General features: G+C 39.9%; 10 protein-coding genes across 10 annotated transcripts; 7 read left to right on the forward strand and 3 right to left on the reverse strand.

Moving 5' to 3' along the window:
• Window positions 1–275: 275 nt before the first annotated feature.
• On the reverse strand, window positions 276–1,298 carry LFT1 (Lft1p; the record flags this gene model as incomplete). Its single annotated transcript, XM_033912388.1, has 1 exon — window positions 276–1,298. One exon carries the CDS (start codon window positions 1,296–1,298, stop codon window positions 276–278), a length of 1,023 nt encoding a protein of 340 aa, XP_033768279.1.
• A 226-nt stretch (window positions 1,299–1,524) lies between these two features.
• CGI121 (Cgi121p) lies at window positions 1,525–2,168 on the forward strand (the record flags this gene model as incomplete). The annotated part of the gene is made up of 2 exons (XM_033912389.1): window positions 1,525–1,980; window positions 2,079–2,168. The coding sequence occupies 2 exons, from the start codon at window positions 1,525–1,527 to the stop codon at window positions 2,166–2,168; spliced, it is 546 nt and encodes a 181-aa protein (XP_033768280.1).
• Window positions 2,169–2,305: 137 nt separating this feature from the next.
• On the reverse strand, window positions 2,306–4,738 carry AMD1 (AMP deaminase; the record flags this gene model as incomplete). Its single annotated transcript, XM_033912390.1, has 1 exon — window positions 2,306–4,738. One exon carries the CDS (start codon window positions 4,736–4,738, stop codon window positions 2,306–2,308), a length of 2,433 nt encoding a protein of 810 aa, XP_033768281.1.
• A 653-nt stretch (window positions 4,739–5,391) lies between these two features.
• SRC1 (Src1p) lies at window positions 5,392–8,042 on the forward strand (the record flags this gene model as incomplete). The annotated part of the gene is made up of 2 exons (XM_033912391.1): window positions 5,392–7,305; window positions 7,431–8,042. The coding sequence occupies 2 exons, from the start codon at window positions 5,392–5,394 to the stop codon at window positions 8,040–8,042; spliced, it is 2,526 nt and encodes an 841-aa protein (XP_033768282.1).
• Window positions 8,043–8,374: 332 nt separating this feature from the next.
• RAD52 (recombinase RAD52) lies at window positions 8,375–9,796 on the reverse strand (the record flags this gene model as incomplete). The annotated part of the gene is made up of 1 exon (XM_033912392.1): window positions 8,375–9,796. The coding sequence occupies one exon, from the start codon at window positions 9,794–9,796 to the stop codon at window positions 8,375–8,377; it is 1,422 nt and encodes a 473-aa protein (XP_033768283.1).
• Window positions 9,797–10,056: 260 nt separating this feature from the next.
• NDC1 (Ndc1p) lies at window positions 10,057–12,024 on the forward strand (the record flags this gene model as incomplete). The annotated part of the gene is made up of 1 exon (XM_033912393.1): window positions 10,057–12,024. One exon carries the CDS (start codon window positions 10,057–10,059, stop codon window positions 12,022–12,024), a length of 1,968 nt encoding a protein of 655 aa, XP_033768284.1.
• Window positions 12,025–12,301: 277 nt separating this feature from the next.
• RCF1 (respiratory supercomplex assembly factor RCF1) lies at window positions 12,302–12,781 on the forward strand (the record flags this gene model as incomplete). The annotated part of the gene is made up of 1 exon (XM_033912394.1): window positions 12,302–12,781. The coding sequence occupies one exon, from the start codon at window positions 12,302–12,304 to the stop codon at window positions 12,779–12,781; it is 480 nt and encodes a 159-aa protein (XP_033768285.1).
• A 425-nt stretch (window positions 12,782–13,206) lies between these two features.
• USA1 (Usa1p) lies at window positions 13,207–15,723 on the forward strand (the record flags this gene model as incomplete). Its single annotated transcript, XM_033912395.1, has 1 exon — window positions 13,207–15,723. One exon carries the CDS (start codon window positions 13,207–13,209, stop codon window positions 15,721–15,723), a length of 2,517 nt encoding a protein of 838 aa, XP_033768286.1.
• A 259-nt stretch (window positions 15,724–15,982) lies between these two features.
• TSA1 (thioredoxin peroxidase TSA1) lies at window positions 15,983–16,573 on the forward strand (the record flags this gene model as incomplete). Its single annotated transcript, XM_033912396.1, has 1 exon — window positions 15,983–16,573. One exon carries the CDS (start codon window positions 15,983–15,985, stop codon window positions 16,571–16,573), a length of 591 nt encoding a protein of 196 aa, XP_033768287.1.
• Window positions 16,574–17,245: 672 nt separating this feature from the next.
• YOX1 (Yox1p) lies at window positions 17,246–18,400 on the forward strand (the record flags this gene model as incomplete). The annotated part of the gene is made up of 1 exon (XM_033912397.1): window positions 17,246–18,400. One exon carries the CDS (start codon window positions 17,246–17,248, stop codon window positions 18,398–18,400), a length of 1,155 nt encoding a protein of 384 aa, XP_033768288.1.
• Window positions 18,401–20,164: the final 1,764 nt, after the last annotated feature.

The following is a 20,164-nucleotide window of genomic DNA, read 5'->3' on the forward strand; positions in this document are numbered from 1 at the left end:
GTGACACGTGAATTGAAGGTATAGACAATCCTTGTAACAACTTCAACAGATCGTGGAAGTAGTAAAAATTTAATTACAGGTACACTCAGGCAATTGATAGTTCAAAAAAATAGCACACTAGCTTCTCAAGATGCCACTATCCCTTATATTTCTAGTTCCAGGCCATCTCTTTCTCTTCCTCGACAAAAAAAGTGGGTGTGATTTGTTTTGCGCTTTATTTTTTGGCGTCTCGTCGTCGATGACCCTAATAGATATTAAAGCATACAAAGCATCTATTACGTTTTCTTTTTTGGTTGCAATGGGACGAATGAACCCAGGGTTAACGAAGGAATACTGGCAATGCTGGGCTCGCTGGATGGATGATGACTAACATGTGCGGGTGCTTGTTCCAATCTGTTACAATCATCATAATCACCGGGCGCAGTGTCATTAACTGAAGGCTCGCACACTTTGGGTTCAACTTGCTGGCCACTCATAATCTCTTGCTTTGGTGGCGCAGTAATCCCATCACTGAAGGTTGTATCGTCATCCGGCGATACAACAGGGTTTTGATCCACCTCATTATAAACTTCATCTTTAACTTCTATGGGCTCCTCGGATTTCTTCTTTGAACTTGATTTAGTACCAGAATGGCCCCAAAATCCAAAAAAGCTCTTCCTTTTTGATTTGTTTTTTTTGGTTTTATCACCGTCTGATTTCTTCTTTGCTTTTGGCAATTCCTTAACGACGAATTTCTGGAGGGGGTCCACTTTGAAATCGGAGTTAGCCCACGTAGAAGGTTTCTTGCTATCAGCACTATTTAGCTCATTCCTTTCGAATCTTTTTTCTACTATCCAACTCTTGTTATTCGGCTTTATACACTTATCAATCTCTGCAGAAGCCCTATCAAATAGCTGGTTGGTAGTGGTAATTTTAGGCTTATTGCTTCCTCCGCTCGTAGAGTTCTGCTTCAAGGTTGCATTTATAGTTTCTTGTGTAGAAGCAGCTGCTACATTATGACTCCAGGAAAATAAAACTGGCCCATCCAACTGTAGAGCGCCTGAATTCATAGTTTTTGTTTTTTCCTCATCGGTCCAATCTCTTTGTATTTGTCGACATTTCCCATCGAGTTTGTCGGTACTCAATTTATGCCCCATCTGCATAGGTGAATGGAACAAACAGGTCATCAACCGCCTACCGTTGGCAACTTCATCTAATAACCCATATAACGACACATCTTCATTTTTGGCTTGCTCGGGCTCATCTTGTGGCGTGTATTCTTTACTAAACAGCTGGTCGATTATTCTATTTTCGTCCATAATTTGTCCTCACCAAAACGAGCTCAGACTCTAATAATCTCTTTTCTTTAATTGATGTTTTGTATTATTTCGTTGATTATTAACTTCATTAAATTCAATATTTCATGTTTGATCTTTGCGCGAAAATTTCACTTGCAAACCAAAATATACATCAACTATCTTTATCGGTCAACAAATTTGCCGGTATAGCCAAAGATACATTATAGGTCCTAATTGTACGATCATTATGATAGTATCGAGCATACCACAATTTACTGACACCAAGGTTTCACTAGCCTTGTTTGAACAAGTTAGAAATGCTGAAGAAATACGCTCTAACATGAGCGAATTGTCGACATCCTTTGCATTTATTGACCCCAAATTAATCTGTTCGGAGGAGCAGATGTATTCTGCAATTTACAAGACCTTAATAGAAGTGAAGTATAATAAAATGAGAACAAGAAATTTGAACTCAGAGTGCGTACTATGTCTCTCACCCACTTCCAATATTAGTGATGCTTTCCAAAAATTTGGAATCAAGGACGATTCATCACAGTTAATATGCCTTAAGTTCCATACTGGCACTGATAGCGTAGACAAAGGGGAATTGAACACAATTCTATCTTCCATAGTAAAAGGGCTAGAGATCGAATTTAATAATGATAATTTATCAAGATTTTATGACGAAGCGCTCATAAGAAAAGTATGTTTTAATAGTTAAAAATTGTCGACAAACAGCTTTGCCAATAACATATTGTACTAACTTCATCTTTGTTTTCTTTTTTCAATTGTAAACTATAGATCTATAAATTGAGTGATGATTTCAAGCCCCAAGACGTGAATAGTCTCTCAAGAGCTTTAGTAGACGCCATCCAACTGAGGGGCGTGTAGATAATAATAATAGGTATCTAATGGTAAACATATAAAAAAAATTTCTTTAATTATTTTAGATTACTGTTATTTGTTCTCTATGAAGTAAGTGTGTGGAACAGCTAGAAGTTTTCCTTATATACATGTGCGTATAACCATCAGTTTTCTTCAATGGTTTTCTTAAAATTGGCAAAATGATTAACCAATTCCAGTTCGGTCGATAATGTATCGTATCTGTAGTTAATTCTGATATCAGGAACATTTGTTCTAACCACATCGTTACCTTCAACACCGCTCTTCTCAAAATCTTTCCCTATCCAATGTTTTTTGATTTGTGCTTCCCATCCGCTTTGCAGCACGGAATTTCTTGCCAATTCACACATATCTACATTAGACAATTTATAAATTTGTGCTGCAACTGAATATTCTTCGATCAATGGTTCTCTGGTGTACGAGAATTGTAAGGGATCATCAGTGGATAGTGACACATTCAAACCTCTTTTGAAGTATCTCGGGAATGGATTTTTATCATAGGTCAAAAACAATGCATTATTAGATAGTGGTGACATTGCAATACCAACCTGATCTAAATAGTATAAGTACTGAACAAATGGCACCTTCCTCAATAAAATACCATGCGATATACCATGTGCCAATAAATATGCTGAAACCAGATGTTCAGGATCACCAGCCTCACCACAATGCGGTCTTAAAACCAAAGTGTTAAATCCTCTTTTAGCCCTCCATTGATTCAAAGATGCGACATTTGAATATAAATAGTACAAGTAGTAGGAATAAGGAGGGTTTTGAGGAGCTTCCCAAAGCGATGGTTTAGGATATTTTCTATGAAAACGACGGTCAACCTTGGACTCATCATCGACAGAATCGAACCCAATTACTCTTTGTAAGAATACATGTAATTTTGGATGAGACTGAGGGTTTTTGGTCACTTCGAATAATGGTTGAAACAAATTCTTACAAATATCTTGGAAGCTTTGAACAATGCCCGTTTTCTTGTAAATATCATATAACCTCGGAATTTGAACTAACCAACGAACGTTATGGGAAATAACTTTGTTGTCGATGACCCAGCTAGCTAGTTTATCCCATTCATCAAGCGACCTACCATAAACGGAGATTCTATACTCACAATTTTGGTATTTTGAATTCTCTAAATCAAATATGACTTGCTTAGTGATGTCAGCCAAGTAGGTACCTTTTATGTAGTTGTTTGTCTTCAAAAAAATTTCTCTAAGACGCGATTCACCGATAGGATTATATTTTAAGTTGAACTTGTCGAATCTATGGAATGTATCCTTATGTGCATGCATATCTAAAGTATCGATGGACAAATCATAACCGGTCAAATGCAAAGAACGGAACACCTCGTCTAACGTTAAAAGTTTCCCATCCCTGAAAATAACCTTTTCATCTTTGGAATGTCTCAACTTGTGCTTGATAAAACGTAATAAATGCTTTTGATTCATGCAAGCAGAATGGTGAACATGGGTGTCCACTTTTCTAACATTATAAAAATCCCTGTGTGGGTTCCTTTTGGAAACGCTAGTTTCTTGATATTCGTTCAAGAGATAGTACAGGTTCCAACGTGCCTCTAAGTATTGTAACCTTCTATAAGCAAATGATTTGGCGGGACCGTCTGATGAAATGGAGATCATTTTTTCTAGATCCAGATAGTAATCACGAAGGGTGGGAATTTGTGCAATTAACTCATCCGTCTTACCTGATCTGTGTACCACGTATGAGTCATCAGCATTGGTGGTATAGTCCCAATCTAGATCGTCACCAGGAATTTCACATTTCGTAAAATCGAAAACTTCCGCATCCGGTTTGTTTGTTACTGGCACAACGGTCTTAGTGTCCGAGTTGTATGAAGGTTTAGGGGGAGGTGGGTAGACCACCCAGTCTGACTTGTTTTTTGGGTTTTGATCATCGTTTTGCACAGATATGGTCTGATACTTGGCTCTTAAATCTCTACACTCTGCCACTTTGGAATACAAGTCAATCAGCTCGGAAGAGGGATCGTCAAGAAACTGCTGCGAGGCATCATCAGCCAGCATTCCCATTTTATAGGAAGCAGAGGTGCGTGTCTGCTTGTTCACTGCTGGCGCGGTGACAAATGACTTGAGCGTCTCTGGCAAGATGTGCTGAGCACTAGCAGACAAGGTCCTCGGTTTACCCCCGGTATTTTGAAATGCATGGTCTGCAGAGTCATGGCCCTTATTCATCGCTGCTATGTTAGAAGAGCTACAATTGGTAGAATGCGATGGTTGCTCCAAGATGGCAGAGTGAGAATCGTGCTCATCTAAGGCCCACTGTTTAGTGCCATTCTCTAACAACTGCTGATTCTCATGATACGAGAAATTGGCATTCCGAGAATCTGCATCTAAACTTTCGTGTGAATCTTGCTGCTCTAGGGGGGGAGTATCATCATCCACTACGACACCAGTTTGTTCATCACCAATCTTTCTTTCATCGATGTCCATGACTAGTCCTGAACCATCTGGTTCATCGTGTGAAGGAGCTGGTTCTAGCGAAAGGTCATTGAGCCTCTGTGTAGCTTGATTGTCCATAGTACTTTTTTGAGAGTACCCCTTTTTTTATTTTATATATATATTAATTAATCTGGCGTTTTACCTGTCCAATCGAGTTTTGCTAAATCAAAAACCGGGTATAGCAGGGAGACTATAATAAATTACTATTATTATTCGAAAATTAATTGGTGTACGATAACAACTGTGTTGATTCCACCTTAAGAGAAAGGAGAAAAATACGTCTACATGTTCATTTTTTTTTAATTTTTTCTATTTTATGAATATATCCTTTAAATCTTGTGCTACTAGTACTCCTTTGTCATCGCCAGGCGCAAAAAAAGAAGAAAAAAGGAATGAAAAAAGAAAAGAGAAGACCCCACGTGCCCTAAAATTATGTTAGGGCATTGATAATTATATTAGGTTATATATTGATCACCCTGAACGGAAATCCAGGGTTTATACAGACTTCAGGATTACCCTTTTAGGAAGCCCCCTTTGTTTTTGTTTTGGTTTCAATTTGTGGTGGGCTAATCTGGACATCGATCTACTTGTATAGCTGTCAAGATGCTATACGGAATACATGAAGAGAAATGGTCCTCAGCCATAACTATTAGTAAAGTGAGGGTATAGTGTGAACGTGGAGACTATAATAGCAAACAATAGAACGGTAGCAGTACACAGTTAGTGCCGCGATGAACAGTGACTTAGAGTATTTGGAGGACGGATTCGATCCGAATTCAATGAAAGTTGCGACTTTGCGGAGGATATTGGTGGAGAATAATGTCGATTTCCCATCTAATGCTAGAAAAAACGCACTAGTGGGGTTGTTCGATGAAAAGGTTAAACCGCAGATTCCGCAGTTACGGAAAATGTATTTGAACGTCAAGCCCAGCGACGAAGGTATCGTGAGAATGGACCGTCCTTCATCTTCCCCATCTGTAGCTTCCCCTCGTGGGAATAGACGAGCTCGCAGAGGGAAATCTGCTTCTCCCCTGGCCAAACAGTTCAAGAAAAATAGAATACTGGACGATGTAAGTAATGATGATGATGAGAGAGACGATCCTTTAATCATACGTAGTGGAACGGAGGGCGAGGAGGACGATGATCAGGACGATGCAATGACATCAGGCTCCAACAAATCAGACACCAACGATTTCCAGCAGAATTCTGATGCTCGTAAGAAAAGGAAAGGCCCGGATTCCGACGATGGCCCCGAATCTAATTCAAAGGAAAATAAAGTTGATAATATCACCAATGAACATTTCAATATCTCATCTTCAGATTCAGAAATTGAACAAGATTATCAGAAAGCAAAGAAACGTAAGACAGGTAGTTTGAATCAAGAACATGGAAACGGCTCCGCCATTTTGGGGAAACTTTCTGTCAAGACACCAATAAAGAACACAAATAAGAAGCCAGTAAACATGGATCATTTTAACGATTCGATGACTTCTAGTGGTACGGAAAATGATCTGTTTGTACCGAACATACGGCACAATCCAAAAGAGCTTGGAACCGACAATGGAACAAGGCATAGCACACCGCTGGGTAAGTTAAAAGTTTCAGCCTCATTTGCAGATAAATTGCCTCAAAAGGAGGAACCAACTACAATATTGGTTCCGGAAGTAGAGCAGCAAGAACCTTTTCAGAGTGAGAAAGCTCCCTCTTTGTTTTCATCCGAAGACTCAGGCTCAGAATCGGAAGCGTCCTTGCTTCCAGAGATTACCACACCAGGCCCTGACGAAAGTGTGGGAAGCACCAGCCAAAATGTGGTCGAAATTTTAGAAACTGATGGTAGCAACTCGGAATCGGAATCGGATGAAGTTCTAGTGCCTACAAGGATCGAAACTCCTCAATTACCCACAACAAAAGACGTTGAAAAGTGTGAAGCAAGAGTGCAAGAACTTCAGGAGGAAGTCAATGAACAATTGGAGGATGAAAATGAGAATGAATTTGATACAAAGCAAGGGCAAGAATCCGGAAAGATCGAGAACAGTACGCCAAAGAGGCATACATTTAAAAAAATCGTCAAATTTCTGAGCAAATCACTGTTAGCGCTATTCCTATTCTGTATGTTCATAGTCGTTCCTCTTTTATTTGGCCTTTGGTACAGAGAACAAAGACTGCTAATAGGCTACTGCGGTCATGAAGTACCATCCCATCGAGTTAACGGGCAGTCCCCTGAGTTTGTCCAGAAATTGGATAATTGGTTACAGGACTACAGACCAAAATGTATCCCTTGTCCACCCAATGGTATTTGCTATCCTTATTTGAAACTAAAATGTAAACCAGATTACAAGTTAGCTCCATCTAGGCTTGACTTTTTGGAAATCATACCAGCACAAGGCAAATGTATTAAAGACGACAAAAAACAACAGTTAGTTTCTGAAGTGGTTGAAAAATCTTTAGAGTTTCTGAGGGCGAAAAATGCACAAATTTCATGTGGTGACGGGAAGGACGACATCGAGAGTGGTATGACAGAAGATGCCCTCTACCAAATATTCAATGAGGCTAGAGCTCCTTGGATTCGCGATGATGAGTTTGAGGACCTATGGATCCAAGTTATCAAAGATTTAACTGAAGAACCAGAAATATTATGGAGGCAAGTGAGTACAATTTATTTTTTTACTAAAATCACTAAAGCTGTTATTCTATGATAACTGTTTTAGTGATAATTCTTTCTATTTTTTTTTGATTGACTTACTAACAATTTTTCCTTATTTTCTTTTAGCTATCACCCATTGACAACAACACTAGCAGAAGTTCCAACAACATCATTGAAACCAATGACATTCCGAGACAGAAGAGACATATTCCAGAAAAATTCATCTCCTCCAAGACGAGGAATTTTCGGTCGACGTCCAAGAAATACATTGGAATGAAGTGTCGATTTGAGAGAGAAATCTACCAAACGTACAAAAAATTCCAAAGACCAATCTGGTTAACACTTTTACTAATCGTCATCAGTAAAACGATTGAAACCAAGTTGAAGAATTATTATAGGAGGAAGGCCAGAATTGAAGAGCTCGTCACTCAAACCATGGAAAAATTGAAATCCCAAAAGATCAAATCCATGTCAGATCCGAAAGAAAACGCGTACTTGAGTATAGTTCAATTGCGTGACATCTTTCTTTCTGATATTGTTGATTTGAAGTACAAAAATCACTTATGGTCACAAGTGGTGAAGTATTTAGAGCATAATAATAGTAATATTAAATCGAACCTGACTGAAATTCGGGGCGAAATAATGAAGTGTTGGGAGTGGATAGGACCAATGGAACTCAATGCACCTAACGATTCGGCTGAAGAAAAAATATCATCCAAAAAAGAAACCAAATCATAGTTTTTTCCTCTCTTATTTTAATGATCTATCGTTTGTTCCGTGTTATCATATTTGTATAGTTTATACTATTTATACGGTTATTTAGACCCGTTATATAATTTAATATGTAATACTTTTGTAAAGTTATAATGAACCTAATCCTAAAATTTCATGTAAAATAATAGAGAATAGTATTTGTTATATGGTATATATTTAATACTACGAATGGTGAGAAAGAATTAGACAATGTAAGAAGAAATACAAATAAAATCTGAATTGAAAGAAAAACTAGGGGGATTTTGGAGTAATAAATAATGATGCAAAATTTTTATTTGTTTTGGCCAGGAAGCATTTCAGTTAGGCTTGCGTGGATGCAGGGGATTGATCTTCGGTCTTCCAACTTCTCTTCGTGTCGATCTTTGTTGCGGAAGGGCTGCCACCACACCATTTCCATTAGGATGCACTACCTTAGAAGGAGGCGCAAACCGTGGCGCAGCTGCAGGTTGAAAATTAGTAGTGTTCAGTTTACTCGGAGTGGTTTCACGCGGTACTTGATTTCCAACTCCTTCCAGCGCATTAGGCCCTAACTCTTTATCATTGTTCTTCATGCTCAATTGCTTTCCCTTTGGTGCAAATTTTTCGTAAACAGAATCCCTCGCAGTAGTCATCGTTTTGTCCTTTAGTACACTTGCTGGAACATGCTTTGACGTGGTCTGATCAACGGTGTGCCTAATGGATTGTGCTTGGTACTTGGGATCAAAAATGCTTTCTTCACCGATATGACGTTCATTCTGTACGGACGTTGCCGCCTTAGCTGTAACAAAGGTAATTTTTTCTGCCTCTGAATTTGAGCTGGCATTTGGGCTTTGCTTTGCTGAAATAGGGTCCTTCTCTGTTGGTAGAACATTACTGTTTGTGTTGCCCATATTTATCAAGTCATCATCTTGAAAATCATCACTAAACATAAGAGAATCATCCAGTAGGTCATCTTGATCTTGTTTGGAAGTATCGGGAGATTTGAGCTCAGTATCTTTGTTACTATTGTTGTTATTGTTAATAATCTCGGTAGATGCGGCCACCATGGGGGCGCCTCGATTTACTGTATTTTCTAGTTTTACCAGATTCTTCGTTAAGCCCGGATTAGCATTTGCAACTTTGGTCAATTGCCTTCTTTTATTCGGGTATTGTTGTTGTTGTTCATGATTTTCGTGCAAAGTATTTGACCTTGAGCTTTCGCTGATCTCATCAGTTGGCCTGAACAGATTGTTTTCGTCAAAGTCTGGTGGATCGAACTTAACCTTATCGATCTTTGCCAGAAAATCTTTATCGTAGAGACAGTTCCCTAGAGCATTACCGAATCCCCTCAAAGATCTTTTCAAAGCATCCGTAACAGCAGATTTCTTAGCCCTCTCGAAAGCGGCAGGTTTCCTTCTTTCGTTCTCCACGGTACCATATCCGATGTCTTCCCTATAAGTACCACTAGTCAACGTAACACGGACGATCGCAGTACAACCTATGCTAAACTTTCCCTGTCGTTCATCCAAAAAATCGATAACTACGCTTTTCACCTCCGTGGACCAGCCATTATATCCAAAGATTTGATTAGCCAGATTAATTACCCTCCAACCCTCGATATAAGCAATCCTGCTTGTTCCAAACCCAACTCTCTTGGAGATATACTCGGGGCCTAATTTCTTGTCCAATTTGGTCTGTATGTCCTCGGAATGGTTGCCGAAAACGGCCTTCTTCTCGTCCATATCCATAATATCATTCATCAGCAACACACCAAAGCCACCAGAACCTTTAGCAGTTCTTGACAGCCTCCTTGCTCGGATTTTGTTGATTCTCAGTGGCAAAATAGCTTAAAAACGCCATTCAATACCGGCCGCGTAACCCGCCCGCCGCTATATTTTTCTTCTTTTCCTAGCAGATTAAAGAGTATAATAATATCGAGAATCACTAATGGCAAGAGCAGAGACTTTGGCGATGAGTAAGTGAAATTGAAGAAGACCAAAGGTCATTACAGGGCAAGCAGATGATACAGACGCCAAGGGAGTTGTTGAATCCACGGTATACGTACCACACCATATTCAGCGACGTGTGTAAGACCCGGTTCAACCATTTGGTTACGAGGTTGTTTTTCATATGCTCTATTATTCAGACTGTGGGCATTTCACTACTGGCGTTGCCACACTCGCCGATGTGGGAACTGGCATTGGCATTTATACCCAACGTTTTGGTTCTGAATCTAGTTTCTCTTTTGCTCATTGTGACGAGGAAGAATTACATGCATGTAAAGAATTTTGGGTTTGCTAACTCGCTTACTTTTATTCTAGGCCAATTGCTATCAGTGAAGTTTCTCGTATACCAAGGAGTCTATAGCACGGGCAGTTTCCTTTTATCATTCGTATTGGGAGTGCTTTTTGGACGTGGAGGAGCTGGATGGAAACCATACTATAGGCTATTTATTTGGCTGGTCGTTCCCACGATTTACAACCTACAACATCACGTCACTGACGCTGACAAATTGTCATTCAATTGTGAAAACTTTTTCCAGGCTCCACAAGACTACGTATTAGAGCGTGTCAAGAGGATTGTTGAAAAGTCAGTTATTTTAAGTGTAGTCAGCATGTTCGTATCACCAATATTTACCACAATATTTTTCTCCGGGCAAACATCAGGATTGTTCATTTCATTTACGAGTGGCGTGGTAGCTATCATAAATTTACTGATAATTTCCTGCACTATCTTCATCACTTTCGAATTCATAAATATAGCATTTGACGCACATATGTCCATTGGTTGTCTGCATAAGGGCAAACTAATTTCGAACTTATCGTCGACGCCGATGGAAACCCTGCTTAGCGGACTTTCCTCAGACAAACCATTTACTAAGTTAACTGCCTATCAGGAACTAGCCTACAGAGCCACTTCACTGGATCCGTCATTGCGAGCACCAATATATCACTCCAAGTTCAGAAGCAGTAGCGGTAGTACATGGTCACTGTTTCTCAAAGAATGCTTAAAGACCATTCAGACAAACAATGAGACGGTCGTGCAGTACTTAAGATCGGTACAAGATCTCGGAAACTCTCCCACTGCTAGACATCAAAGAAAAGTAGAAAATCTTGATTACATGTACGAAAATGGGAAACTAACAAGTGCCAACGAAAAGCTCTTCGGGAACCGACCCACTATGATGGCACCATTGAGGGATAACAGTTTATTGGATGAATCGCCAAACAAGCTGAGAGTAAGAACTGACGATAGTGTATTGCTTAACCGCGGAAACAAGAAAAGAAATGGAACCTCACGTTATAACAATGATTTGGATGAAGACAGACAAACTTTCAATGGCTCCATTTTTACCCACGAGACAACATTTATGACCGCTATGCGTCTGATGTTCAAAAAACTGAAAAACGCTATAATGTCATTTATCTTCCCTTCCTACGCAGAAAGACAATTATCTGATGAAAATGATAATTACAAGCTATTACCGAATAGCCCCAACAGAGCCCAAATTTCGGTAATTGACATATGGTCTATTTCCAAGAAAAGACAAGCCGAGAAACTGGTTCCGCTACCCATATGCCACGCCAACAGTGTGGTAGCACTGACAGGACTGCTGATCAGATCAAAAACAGAGGACCCAAAGGGTGGTATCATTGCATCTGTTGGGGATATTCTCAAGACATTGGAGAGGTCCATTTGTGCACTAGGTGAATTCGCCGATTGGGATCCAGAATCCATGGCATATACTGCCTTCCAAACACAAAGAACAGCCCAAGATAGAATACAACACGACGGCGAAGACGAAGATAGCATGAAAGACACTACAGACATGATTAGTGTTCTTTATCAACTGTCTACGAGTGCCTTTATGGAGATTGTACTTGAATACAATGTTGCACTGAACGACGTATATTTAGATGCAGACGTAGCCAAATTAGCGAACTGGTTTCTAGAAGTTTACGCCACAGGCAATCCCACAGCTATATAATACAATTCAACTGAGGACTGCCCTCCTCCCGTTTCATGTAAGATAAATACAATAATAAAAATTCGAATACTGTACGAATGCTATGGTAGAGGCCAAATATGAGCAAAAAGTGCAAAAAGTGCTACATTTCTCGTTTCCGGGTAGCAAATCAGGGAGGGCCCTGTTCTGCTTAAAGAATAATAAAGAAATATATTAAGAAGAGGAAACAATGGCTTCCTATCGGAGTTAATTTATTTCCTAGTGCTGGAAATGACAGTATCACATTTACTTATTCAAGATGTCACGTATGCCATCTAGTTTCGATGTTACAGAGAGGGATTTGGATGATATGACCTTTGGCGAAAGGATCATACATCATTGTAAGAAACAGCCATTGGTACCCATTGGGTGCCTACTGACTACTGGTGCCGTCATCCTAGCGGCCCAAAATGTTCGTCTTGGTAATAAATGGAAGGCTCAATACTACTTCCGTTGGCGTGTGGGTCTACAAGCAGCCACATTAGTCGCGCTGGTCGCAGGTTCATTCATATATGGGACTTCTGGTAAGGAACTGAAGGCGAAAGAGGAACAGTTGAAGGAGAAGGCCAAGATGAGAGAGAAGTTATGGATCCAGGAACTAGAAAGAAGAGAAGAAGAAACGGAGGCTAGGAGGAAAAGAGCCGAATTGGCAAGGATGAAGACACTTGAGAACGAAGAAGAAATAAAGAACTTAGAAAAGGAACTAAGTGACCTGGAAAATAAGCTCGGAAAGAAATAAATTGACTCTCCGTTTCGCTGTATATAATTTTACTATTAGAGAAAAAGAATGAACAGCTGACTTCCGCTGTAATGTTCCATGATGCCATTACCATTAAGCAAGACAAATGATTACAAAATAACAATGTACATATGAATATTCTTTGTTTTTATTTTGTATAGCTATTACTTAAAACATATTTATATCGATAGGTTATGCTATAGTCGTCACTCCATTTCTTTGATTTTCAGTATGTGTTTTTTTCCCTTATACATACGTAACGGTAATTGTCAACTAACAGTCGGTACAATTTTCAAAAAAATTGAAACGAAGAGAACCCACCAAATATTCAAATTTTGTAAGGTGACACATCTCAAATAATCACTTTATTGCACTAGTCCAAGCGGTCATATAAAGTGACATACACACTTCACGAAATAGACAACATGTCTGAATATCTAGCTCAGACGCCCTGTAAATTCACTATTTGGTCAAGCGAGATCGACCTTATCAGAACAAATCTGTTGGTGAACGCCCATCCTTTAAGCACGGTTGGAAGACTACTTCAATATATCCATTATCAAATCTACAAACAATTAAGGGCTATCGATCAACCAGAAGAGCAGTGTACGAACTCAGCAATATCTCACACACCCTTAAATAGTATCAACACTTATTATCTAAGTTACGAAGGCAGAGAGTTATCTGCAACGTGTTTATTAAAAGACATCACATCACCTAGCCATCTAGATTCGAACCATTTCATAAGACTACAGCTGGAAAAGCGTGCTTCCCCTTCCGGTTCCGCATTTGACTTGGAATATGATATCGACAGTGAATTTAACTCGATGAATATTCAATTTGAGATAAATACACTATCTTCTCAACGTATATTTAATTCCATGGAACCACACTTGCCTATCGGCACCACATTGGCTAGATTAGAGAAATTGGCATTGGAACGTATAAAGGACTTCGAAAAATCAGCAGGTAATCTCTGTGGTATTAAAGAGGACCACTCAGTGCATGACTTGCAGGGGTTCATAATAAAGGGGAAACAGACACCCATGTTTTTAAATTATGGAAGTGATTCAGATTACTATAAAGATTTGAATTTAGTAGATTTGCTAGGCATTGATTTTGCCCCGGCACATAATTCTTTTTTCACATTTTTGTTCAAGATGAACCATGAACAGAGTTCGCACATTGCGAACGATGAAGAGGGGTTTGTGTTGGAATTCATATCTGACGCCACGCTATCTATAACTCAAATGAATGTTAAGCCCGATACCACGGTAAAACAAGTGAAAGATTTCATTTGTTCTGTTTACACCCACTCATTAAACTTGAGGAGAAATGACATCAAGTTGATATATAAGGGACAATTGCTTCATGAGAATAATTTTGCGGGCAACTCTTCAAAGATCAGCGAGTACATTAAAGAGCCGCATGAAGTGAAGGTGCATGTACAAATTAACCAAGAGTATACAGAATCTGGCCCTGGATTTTGGAATGAAGTGTTCAACAATCCAAATATTTTTCAATTCATGCCTCCAGATACAAGGTCCCAATCGCCTGTTAGTTTTGCTCCCACTCAAGGACAATCTTCTGCTGCCATACCTGAGGACGAACAAGGTGTACAATACGTGACTGAATCAGGAAATGATGACATCGTTCCTACAGATGAGCTTTATAGGAAATGTATCATTAACGGGAATGAAGTGGTATTCATTCCTGTCAGCGAACTAAATCCACAATCGAGCTATTTGTCCGTAATTAAAGGGGATTACGGTGAAATCAAAATCCCCGTATCTTGTAATGATTACAAGATAAGTGGTGACAATATTTTGCTATCACCTTCCACAATAGAACAATTGGAGTCTGTTTTAAACTTCAAGATCGAGAGGCCACAGACTTCGACAGGCTTGGGATCATCTGGTGAGCATGCTCGATTCGCAGATAATACAGTCCCGGAAAATGATAATAATGCAGCTGAAAATGAGTCAGCATGGAATAGGAGAGTATTGCGTCCCTTGAGGAACAGCTTCCCACTGCTACTGGTATTGATAAGAACATTTTACTTAATCGGTTATAATTCATTGGTTCCTTTTTTCATTATTTTAGAGTTTGGAAGCTTCCTTCCCTGGAAATATATCATTTTACTAAGCTTACTTTTCATTTTCAGGACTGTTTGGAATACGCAAGACGTGTGGAATTTGTGGCGAGAGTATTTCCGCTTAAATGAGATTGATGAAGCCAAGTTCAGCCAGATCAAAGATTTTATCAATTCCAATTCCTTGACCTTAAATTTCTACAAGAAATGTAAGGACACTCAATCTGTTATTGATTTGCTGATGATACCCAATCTGCACGAGCAAAGGCTATCAGTCTATTCTAAATACAATATCGAATATGACGCCAACACCCCTGACGTTGGACAATTGAAATTGCTATTTATCAAGGTATTATCGGGTGAGATCCCTAAGGACGCACTGGATGAGCTGTTCAAAGGATTTTTCGACTTATATGAGGCGACAAGAAATATGAACCCACTATACCCTCAAGACTCTCTGAATGAATTGCTGCTGATGATTTGGAAGGAGTCCAACAAGAGAGACATTAATACACTACCTAAGTACAGAAGGTGGTTTCAAACCTTGTGCTCGCAAATAGCGGAGCACAGCATCTTTGATGTCATACTCAGGTACATAATTCCGGACCCGGTAAATGATAGGGTTATAACCGCTGTGGTAAAGAACTTCGTGCTCTTTTGGGTTACGCTACTCCCCTATGTGAGGGAGAAGCTAGATGATATTGTTGCACAGAGAGCAAGGGATCGTGAACAACCGGCTCCATCCGTCCAACAACAAGAAAACGAAGATGAAGCCCTCGTGATCCCTGACCAAGAAGAATCCACCGCCACAGGTGCACAACCTCATCTCTACATCCCTGATGAAGACTGATTGCAACGCGATGTGGCCACGTTATATAATGCGTTTAAGGTGTGCGAAAACCCATGCTGTTCTGGCCCGTCGGGTTTTCTGACAAATTGTCCTTTAGGGATTTTTCGGTTTGGCTCGGGTTGGCATAGTCGGCTGGCAACAAACCAGGACGTATATAAAGGGAGGTAATTTGTCAGATCAATGCCGAACCACCATTTGTAGGCTTTCCCTTCGTCCAATTGCGCATAACCAACTACACCTATATACACATACATACACAATGGTCGCCCAAGTTCAAAAGCAAGCCCCAACTTTTAAGAAAACTGCCGTCGTCGACGGTGTCTTTGACGAAGTCTCTTTGGACAAATACAAGGGTAAGTACGTTGTCCTAGCCTTCATTCCATTGGCCTTCACTTTCGTCTGCCCAACCGAAATCATTGCCTTCTCAGAAGCCGCTAAGAAATTCGAAGAACAAGGTGCTCAAGTCCTTTTCGCCTCCACTGACTCCGAATACTCCCTTTTGGCATGGACCAACATCCCAAGAAAGGAAGGTGGTTTGGGCCCAATCAACATTCCATTGTTGGCTGACACCAACCACTCTTTGTCCAGAGACTATGGCGTCTTGATCGAAGAAGAAGGTGTTGCTTTGAGAGGTTTGTTTATCATTGATCCAAAGGGTACCATCAGACACATCACCATTAACGACTTGCCAGTTGGTAGAAACGTTGACGAAGCCTTGAGATTGGTTGAAGGTTTCCAATGGACCGACAAGAACGGTACTGTCTTGCCATGTAACTGGACCCCAGGTGCTGCCACCATCAAGCCAAGCGTTGAAGCCTCCAAGGAATACTTCGAAGCTGCCAACAAATAAGACGTTTGCAGAGTTGTCTAAACGACTACTTATTTAAATTCACTCTTTACGTTTATACCTACCTATCTATATAAAAATCATAATAAACTCAATGCTATTTACTGATGATCGGTACACTGCCGTGTGAAAAACAGCTGACCACTATCTCGGTCGTAACGACTGCCATCATCTGGCTCCAAAACGCGTCAACTGTTCATTGTTAGACTCTATCTGTATCGCTTTCTCTCATACGCTGAGACGCGACGCTCTTTTCTCTCATATGATTTCCCTTTCAGGCGACACACCATGCCCCAAATGGGGAACACCGCGAATTTCTTCTGGTGCCTTGTTTCCTCTTTGGGAAGGGCGTCAAATAGGTACAGCTCGCTATAGTCGCCAATTACTGCAGATGGCTAAAAGGCTTTTGCAACTGTATGCCATCTTAGTTCGTGGGAACTCCAAACGCGAACAATCTGTATACTGTTTCGGGCTACTTATTGCTCCATACGGTTTGTAGTGGACACGAACTCTTGCAATTATTGTATATATATGCCTTGGCATGTTAACAAGACTTTCTATGTGATTTCACCATGATTTGGTTTGAGAACACAGTGGTGACCACAGAACACCAAGGTAAAAGTTCCAGGCCACTATCTTTCTCTTTTTTGTCTCTGTGATTCGATCAATTCTTAAATGGCACAAGAAACAAAAATGCTACCTTCTTTATCTAGTCTTCTATCGGGAAATGAGACCTCGTCTAGTCCCGTATCACCTAGTCTCGCTAATCCTAGAACAAATTTTCACCTGGATGATCGTGGAACCATAAAATTGCCGCCGCTGAACACCAGCATCAGCCGTCCAAGATCTGTGGAAAGTGCCTTGAGGCATACAGTTACATCCTTGCATGAAAATGGCAGCCCTTATGGCGATGACATGCTCAAGCACACGCAATCAGACTCTGCTCTATCATCTCAATTGAGTAGTTCGCAAGAAACAGTTGATGAATCGCTTGAAAACCTCCCACTGACTCCGCTAAATAGCAAAAAGAGAGATTATTCAGTTTCTTCAAAGAAAAACGACATATTAACACCACTCTCTGCAGCGAAATCGATTATTATCCCCTCTGCCTCCAAGGAAAAAAGACGTGCATTCGCCTTCATCACGCACTCACAAGAGACCTTCCCCAAGAAGGAACCTAAGATCGACAACGCTCCACTGGCACGCCGAAAGAGAAGAAGAACCTCGTCCCAGGAATTATCTATCCTTCAGGCTGAATTTGAAAAATGTCCTGCTCCATCGAAGGAGAAACGGATTGAGTTAGCTGACTCTTGCCATATGACTGAAAAAGCCGTTCAAATATGGTTCCAGAATAAAAGACAAGCGGTTAAAAGGCAGAGAATCGCCACTTCTAAATCAACAACTATAATACAAACGGTACCTCCACCATCTCCGCCTCTGGATGTTCATGTTACGCCACTAGCATCCAAAGTCAAGGCGGAGGTACTTCGTGATCAAGGCTCATATTGCCGTTCTTCATCTTCACCGCTGGAAAACACGCCGCCAAGACCCCACCATTCTTTAAATAGGCGCTCATCTACACCAAACATAAAGAGAAGCCAGGCTTTAACTTTTCACCTAAACCCACAAAAGAAGACATTGACTCCAGTGAAAACGTCTCCTAATAGCAGAGTAAACAAATTGATCAACAGTATAGATCATTCTCCATCCAAAGTCAAACGTCCGGTAGGCAACCCTTCCTGCTCCCCTAAAAGAAAAAGAAAATTCGGGTTCAAGATCGTCGATCAGCAACCGTTGAAAGATCTTGATCCAAATGCGTTCCGTGGTTGATTTAACCTCTCGTAATTATTTATTCTCCTCTCCATTCATTTCCTCCATACGGCATTTTTTTTTAAATTTTCATTCATACCATTGTTCACTTCAGTTCTAGCATTACATAAAATATACAGTTGTTTTCTAATTACCCACCTTTTAATTTTAAATGTTGTCATAATAAAGCACAGTTCCACCGGCAGTACTTTTTTCACCCTGGTTGAGCGATGTTAACGTTGTTTACCGTATAAAACTTAATTATATTATATCTTTTTTTGCTTATATGTTATACATAGAATAAAAAGTTGATTAAACACACATTGGTCAGAAAGCACGTATATTGCTTTCTTTTTTGAAGAATTAAAAAAAAAGAAAATAAAGATAATAACAAAACGAGAATAGCGTACAATTATTATTGACAATTTCCTTAATTAATTCAAACTCTTCTTCTACCAGTGGTCTTGGTGTGTTGACCTCTAACACGTAAGCCCCAGAAGTGTCTAATACCACGGTGAGCTCTGATCTTCTTTAATCTTTCCAAGTCATCTCTCAATTTGGATTCGACATTGTTAGCCAAGGTGTGGTAGTCCTTACCATCAGTGATGTCGTTTTGACGGTTCAAGAACCAGGCTGGGATCTTGTAATGAGTTGGGTTTTGCATAATTTGAACAATTCTTTCCAATTCTTCTTGGGTCAATTCACCAGCTCTCTTGTGTAAATCAACATCAGCCTTCTTACAGACCAAGTTGGAGTAACGACGACCAACACCCTTAATGGTGGTCAAAGCGTAAACAATTTTAATGTTACCATCAACGTTGGTGTTCAACAAACTAATTGAAATGCGTGTAAATATTTTTACATCTTATAGTTAGTATTTCATACTGTTGCAAGGTCGATCGAGAAATTTTAATGCGATGGATCATTTCCGAGCCACGTACAAACTGCCACGGTATTGTCATAAATATCAATCAAGCTGCTTTTATCAAAAAATTTTCAAAATTCATATTGAACAATAGATTGTATTTTCCAAAAAATCGTTTTACTTTAGATTTGGTGATAATTTAGAGAAACTTGGTGTCACTTTGGCCTCGTATTTCGCAACCTTGAAGTTTATTATTCCATCGGAGTGCGCTCACGTATTTCCAATCGCTGTATTAAGCTGTTATCCCATTTAATGTGAAACTCTCTCAACGTATCTGTATTGTATTCGTAAAACATACCGTAAAATGTGTTGGAAGGAACCTTGTTCTTGAACAACTAAAGAAGACATCTTTACCACTTTCTGCTATATCGATTTTTCGTAAGATCGGTTTTTCACTAACAATATTTTTAACAATAATTAAGTACCTGATATCGTTATTACTAAGGACCTTTTCCAGTTGGCATAACAAAGGTGTCAAGAATTAGCATAGTCTAGGCATCGACCAGTTTCCGTGCTGGAAACTCATCCTCCTTCCTGGAACAGGGGCCTGCGGAGAGGAGGCCTCACCTGTGCAAGGACAACCGCTGAAAGGATGGGCTTGGGAGACCTCAGTGGGCGCACCGTGGGGACAGCTCAGATTGAGCCGAGCTAGGAGACATCCCGACGGATAATTTAGCCCTATTTCCAATAGTTTGAAAAAACATAAACTTTCAAAAGGTGTATGGATGTAATGAGCAATGAATTGTACGGATTTTACATTTTTGAATGGGATTTATTTTACGTCAAACCATTGCGAATTGTATAACCCTTACACAGTAAGATTGGTATCTTATGGGCATGTTATTTACAGATTTATTTTT

This window comes from Saccharomyces paradoxus, chromosome XIII (genome assembly GCF_002079055.1).
Source record: "Saccharomyces paradoxus chromosome XIII, complete sequence".
In the NCBI taxonomy this organism is placed as follows: domain Eukaryota; kingdom Fungi; phylum Ascomycota; class Saccharomycetes; order Saccharomycetales; family Saccharomycetaceae; genus Saccharomyces; species Saccharomyces paradoxus.